This window comes from Limulus polyphemus, unplaced genomic scaffold (genome assembly GCF_000517525.1).
Source record: "Limulus polyphemus unplaced genomic scaffold, Limulus_polyphemus-2.1.2 Scaffold3226, whole genome shotgun sequence".
Taxonomy (NCBI): domain Eukaryota; kingdom Metazoa; phylum Arthropoda; class Merostomata; order Xiphosura; family Limulidae; genus Limulus; species Limulus polyphemus.
Window position 1 is genome coordinate 120735 of NW_013668836.1, and position 6939 is coordinate 127673.

At 33.8% G+C, this 6939-nt stretch overlaps 1 protein-coding gene across 2 annotated transcripts in view; it reads right to left on the bottom strand.

Moving 5' to 3' along the window:
• Positions 1 to 6939, bottom strand: part of LOC106468933 (very low-density lipoprotein receptor-like) — a 77193-nt gene that overhangs the window by 68178 nt on the left and 2076 nt on the right. For both annotated transcript variants that reach the window (XR_002612760.1, XM_013929386.2), the window contains exon 2: positions 2817 to 2927. Coding sequence is in view for 1 of the 2 variants with exons in the window: in XM_013929386.2 (XP_013784840.1) it covers positions 2817 to 2927 (111 nt within the window). In the remaining variant the exon portion in view is untranslated. The remainder of the gene's footprint in view (positions 1 to 2816; positions 2928 to 6939) is intronic.

A 6939-nucleotide genomic window follows, 5' to 3' on the forward strand; every position in this document is an offset into this window, starting at 1 on the left:
AAGAAAGGGCTTGTATCTTGTAAGAATTAACAAGCAAATATACAGAGACGTAACAATATCATTTTTCTAATCATCAATTTTGGGCAGCTTAGGTCAGCTGGCCCTGACCCATTGTCATTCTTGGGTCCTTCCTCTTTCTGTTGGATGAGTTTGGCAATCTCAGTTTGTGCTCTTATTCTCTCTATTTCCAGTCTCTCCTCTTTCTCCTTTTCTTCCTCTCAATTTATGTTCTTATTCTCTCTCTCTATGTATTTACAGTTTTTCCTTTGTCTCTCTCTCTTTTTTCTTACTCTTCTTTTCTCCTCTGTTGAGATTCTTCTCACTTTAGTTCTTGTTGTAATTTAACAAGTTCTTTTAGCCCAAGACACTCAACTCTCTCTATCCATTTATCAAAATCAGTCAAAATGGTTATATAGCGTGATTGTAATCTCTACATTATTTTTGCTACCATTACAGTTATATGTATATTGGCCTATAGGATTTCACAATTGTATCTAAAACTAAATAATTCTCTTTTCTTGTCAAAAGTCCACACATGCTGGTTCAAAATTACTTTAAAACCCAACTGACAAGATGAATTATTTTTCTCTATTCTGTTTCTTATTGTACAATCTGCAATGAATCCACTTATGTGGTTACAACAGTTGTATCCAGAACTTTAAATACTTATCTCCTTTTCGTCAAAGTCCACACAGAGGGGCTAAATTACTTTAGGACACACTTTAACAAGACAAATTATTCTCCTTATATCTCTGTTAAACTGTGAAACTCACTTTAAACTAACAATCACATGGTCTAACTTCACTTTTACTAACTTACTTTAGCTTGTTCTTGCACTCTGTATCTGCACATATAACTTAACACTCGAAAGAAAAATCTAGGGACAACAATATTCACATAACAAGAAAATTTAGAAGCCTCCAGTAAGATGACGTCAACACTATTACAAAAGCCTAGTACAACAATTAATCTGCATACACAATGTATGACTCGTACCGATTTACGTAATAAAACTTGTCATAACTATCACTTTTAAAACAATTAACTTTTAAGAGTCTTGTTATGAAAACTAAATAACCATTAAATATTAAATCACTAAATAATAACACTTAACCTAAACAGTCTTGTATATCCAACAGTTATATTATGTTAAATGAATGAAATATTACTAAAATAATGGATGCACCCTCTTATAACTTATAATGAGCCTTCAAGTGTCTATAAATAATCAGGCAATGTAAACTTTCTGCTAAAAATGGTTCAAGAAAAAGAAGTAGTGTAAAGAAAAAAGTTTGATCAGCCACCTTGATGCATAAGTGACATTGAAAAAGCATGGGTTGAAAATATTAGAGTAATGATAGTTTGGCAAAACGTTCAGAATAGAACCAACCTCACCCAAGATGAGCAAATACGGCTGAAGAGAAAAAAGAACGAGTACATAAATCACTTTAAGAGCATGACAAAAGCAAAGACTGATTTGGGAGACGTTCTTCTCAGAGGCTGTCAATGACAAATCACTCAAAAGATGTTGGACTTCTCACAGAAAAATGAGCCAACAAACAGAAGCAAAGATCATCCCAAATTTTCAGTGTGAAAATGGTGTCATGGTAGCAATGGATGAAGAAAAGAGTAAATGATTTATTGAACATTTTACTGAACAGTCAGACTATGTAAACATAGATGAATGCAAGAATCTCTAAATAAGTGTGCAAAGGTTGAGGTAGTATGCTACATCACACTAGATACTGTTAAGGCAACATTTAAATGCTACACTAACATTGTACTAGGTCCTGATAAGGTGATATATGCTGACTGCCATGGACAATGGTGAGGATGGGGATACACAGTACAAGTGAATGGAAAACAGTTCACAAAAACAGCACAGCATACAATGCGACAACATCCAGCATGAAAATGAGATAGCTAGAGGGTAAGATGTTCACACATGGAATATTGGTGACAGACTCTAAATAAGTATGCTGGAGAAAATACAAACTGAATCATTACATACAGAATAAATAAAGTCAATCTAATCAAAAACACCTTAAGTATGAAAAAAGGATTGAGCATGTGACTTAAAGGAATGAAATCAAAATTGGCAGCCAAACTAGTTGCTCTACTAATAGCATTGATACTAATTGGAAAATTGCTAAACAATCACTCCTGTTAATAACACAAGTGTGTCCTGCTGGGTTTTTCACCACATGACACACTACTGTGTGCCTTCATTCCTAAAACAAGACTCAAAAAGCTGACATGAGTGTTATGTCCTCAGTACGCCACAGTAAAATGGAATGAAAGAGCAGACAGACTAGCAGGTACTGGTTATATCAGAGCTGCCTGGACCCACAACAAAAATAATGTGATTAATGTAATCATCATGAACATGAAGAAAGCACGCAATAAAGAGAAATCCCATACTTTGAGCCATTTGCTTGAAAAAAGGAGTCAAATGGGGAGATGATCAGCACAGTAAACTAAGGTGCAAAATGTGGTGAGCAAGTAACCAGTAGCTGATGGAAACCACCAGCCTACACTTAGTGCACTGAACACTGGAGAGAAGAGCAGAGCAGATATGGGTGTGCCCAGAATGCAAGATGCTGAATCCATCAATAAATAAATAAGTGCTATTGCTAATGCGTAGATACCAGTTGCTATTCATATCTTAACATAATTAGCTTAATACTGACCCACCATCATAGAAATCTGAGTTCAATCTCCTTCAAACCAATCTCATAAATCACAAATTATGTGTCTTATACATAAGCGGCAAAAAATTGTCTAAAAAATTGAACTGACAGAAATTGTTAACTTACAACAGTTTATTTCATCAGAATTGTCTCCACAGTCATCATCTTCATCACAATGCCAGGTCATTGGAATGCACCTGTGATTGGCACATGTAAACTGGTTTGGTGAACACTGACCTGAAAAAAGTTTTCAAGAATAAGCAAATAACTTAGAATATACTACTTATCAATATTTTTAAATAGATATAATTACTGTAATAAAGACTTACCTTAATAATTCATTCATTAATCTAGACTATTTAAATTGACTTTACAATACTTTTCATAAATATATTGAGCTCTCTCATTTCTTGGTTGAAAAAATGATGAATTTCAGATTATAAACATGATTTAAACTAGATTTATTTTCCATAGATTAGTCTGTGTACTCTATCTAAAAGTTAAAAACTCTATAAACATAATCAATGCTCAATTTACTTTTTTCACAACAGCCAAAAACTTGCCTAAAAATTGTGGGTTCTACAAGCTATTACAAGCAAATATTTTTCTTTTCCCTCAAAGCCAATGATCCTTTCACACAAGGAACACATCAATACAAAATTTTCACACCTCAAGTGCACAACTTTACACCACTCAATACCACAAGTAAGTAGTTTTCAACATCCTAACCCATTGCCTTGGACTGTCAGATTCTTTTGAATAAAAAAAGACCATATCAATAATTTAAGCTCTTCTCAATGTCCTACAAGTAGTAATATTTACATATTTGAAAACGTTGTTATCCAAAAAGCTATCACTTCCACTAATTCCCTAAGAATACCACTTATTAATTAATCTCTTGTAAGGTATTTTATCAAAGCTTTCTGAAAGTCCAGACATAAACATTATCCTGGGTGACTACATCCAAAAAAGGAAAAAAAATACTATTCAAAAACCATGTTAAAAAATTGCTAGTTATATGCATGTCAAGTAAATGTGAACAGAATTTAAGCATCATGCTAACAATGAAAATGTTTATCCTTTCATTTTGAAATCAGACATCTCAGTGACAGTTATTCAACCATCAGGAACTTCTATGCTGTTAAGACATGAAAAATAACAGTTCCAGTCCAGAATAACTTTGTTAAGTTTCTTCAAGGTTTTAAGATAATGAATGGCTATTTGTGCTGTATATACCTACAGTGCATTCTCAATAGGTAATGTACAAAGGAATGAATAAATGAACATATTATACAGACCACAAGGTTCCACTTGGTAGTTCAAAGCTATCCTTGCACATTCACCTTTGAGAAAAGTAAAATTTTAAACCCACCCTTTATTTTTTGTGCACATATGTATAAGGATTGAGAATTTAATGTTATTTACATTAATTCAGCTATTTAACAGATGTGGATTTCAAGTTTTGAATGCATAGATACAATAGTAATCAAACACTGAGAATTTAAAATTATTATTATTATTATTTGTCTTCATCCTTTATTACCTCATCCAGAGTCATTGCTAGACACTGGCATAGAGGGCCTATGCCCCAAATCCCCAGTTTGTGTCTTGAAAAATCAGAATAGAAAACCATGATCGATATTATACTGAAATGTTGAAAATACCCATGCCTATAGGCCCAAACCCTGAATATTTTAACTACCTAGTGATGCCTCTGATCTCATCATTTTCTGTAATCTTCTACAGTTGTACAACTTTTGTAGAAGTTACCATAATTTGACTGTTCAAGTTCTTCATCTGTTTAACTTAATTCATTATTTGTTACAACTAGATCATAAGAAACTGAGACCAGTTAACAAATCTACTGCCATTACAACCTCCAAATATATATAGGTTAACAACAATCACCTAGGCACTAATGCTGGGTAATAAACTTGATTACCTTCGGGCAGACTACATTGATCAGTGTCACATAAAGTAACTGATTAATACAAATTACAATTAAATCAAATATTGTCACAAAAATAATCAACTAATCAAAATTATTTTTTCAAATTATTAGTGTTTTCAAATATACCAACAATCTTGAGTGATAAATTGCCATTATCATTTCTCATTATTTATTTTGGATTAATTCAAGGTTGTTCAACTTAATTGATTAGAATCACAACTCACAAAAATAACTAATCAAAATTAGCATTTCCAATTACTATTATTTTATTATTCAAACTATCCAAGTCCCACATGAGAATAATCAATTAATTGAATGTACTTCATTAATGAGCCTGCCAATAAATCAATAAGCAAATTCCACTTAACACCTAGCTTTTGTACTGTCTGTTTGTCTTTTATCTAACTACTCCTACGTCACTGGGCCAATCTCAACCAAACATTGTGTGTTGATAATTTGGAACAATGCGCATGTTAACTGAGGTTCACAATCCCTCCACCTCCATTATTACTGTTATTGAGCATTTATTACCTTTGACGCAAGTTGATGTTAACAACATTCATAGATGGCACCGCGTCCTCACACACAAAAACTCCTTATTATATTTTCTATGACATAACATACACAGTGTGGAATGGGGGTAGGGCGCACAAACGTCTTATATATCTCAGAGATATATATCGATGTGAAACTGAAAGTTCGGTATTTTATCGATTATATTATCGTAGATAGTTTGCATTATCAAACTGGCACTGATCATTGATGTACATAAAAAAATCAAAGGTGCTAACACTGAGCCCTAAAGTTTCACACTTTGGACATTAATCTACTTTGCTGAACTCCATTTATAACAATCCTCTGCTTTCTTCCTTCCAACTTTTTTAGCCGTGGCATAGCGGCTCATATAATACGGCTCTGAGTTTTTGTTGTTGTTGTTTGTTTGTTTTTCAAGTACAAACTTTTAGCTCACAGCTCCGTCATCTGTTGACCGATTTGAGATATAAAGTCAGTTGTGGATTCAGAAAGTCAAATCCTTCCTATTAAAGTATTTGACCACGCACAAGGTCTCATAGATTAATTTACTCTAATCCTACCTAAAATAATTTCAATTTTAGGGTAGACTGGTACAGGTCCTGAGGAGTAATAAAATCGAATCGAGTATATGCACGCCCCACGCTCGGTATTGTTGGTGCACAAAAATATAGCTAATAACATGAAAAAAAAAAGATATCATAGATTAATTTACTCTAATCATGCATAAAATAATTTCAAGTGTCGCAACTACTGAGGATTCCCTCTTGTTTTCACTCCAACTTATCCTCTAAACTTATATGCTATAAAGAGAATTTTATGTGGCACTTGGTCAAATGCTTTCTGAAAACTAGACATATCAAATTCACACATTTATCCTTATCTACATAAGGGAAACCTTTTCAACGAATGTCATAAGATTAGTAAGTTCCCCTAGCGAAATTCGAAACCATATTTACAATCCAACAAAATATTAAACTTTGTTAAATGAATTTGAAAAGCATTGCGGCTTCTCTTCTGGTACTAATACAACACACAGGCTGATATCTAGGTCGTGTGCGAACGATTCGGAGTCCATATTTTCATAGCTGTCAACCTCTAATACCCATGAATGAGTGAGAAAATAAGAAAGCCAAGATCAAACTGTGGTGGGGGTAGCGGGCCCAGAGCCCCCGCCCGAAAATGAATTTCGCATTGTTACAATTTTAGTTAACGTGTCTTTCAACATCAAGCAGCTATTGGTGCTTGCAGCTGGCTTAACAGTTATACACTGTGCATCGAAAATAATTCTTATTGGACGATCAGGCACGATGGATATGTACTTCGTTGTCCATTCTGGATGGAATTTAGTATTATATTTTGCAGTACCTTGATATTTTGTCGATTTGAGTTGTTTTGATGTTGATGGACAGTCAGATACCGAACCGCTGTCACTCTGCTTCTTTATCTAGATCATTTTTCGGAATCAAATGGCGCTCGCTTGATTGTATGTGATAGCTCATTTCATTGGTTATCAGGCAAACAAGAATCAGTCACTCGACACGATGCACACGCGCAGCAACTATCAATTTCAGACTAGTCCTTTAACCTCGCTAACTATTACGCACTTTTGAAGTAAAGAACTAGGACCGTTCTAACAGTTTTGCAAATAGAATTGCATGTTTAATATCATATGATGAAAAACGAAATTAAACACTGATAACACAGGCCTGCGCATTTAAACTTCATAAAAGTTGTTTTGGTTTTAATAACAGATTTTCCATAATT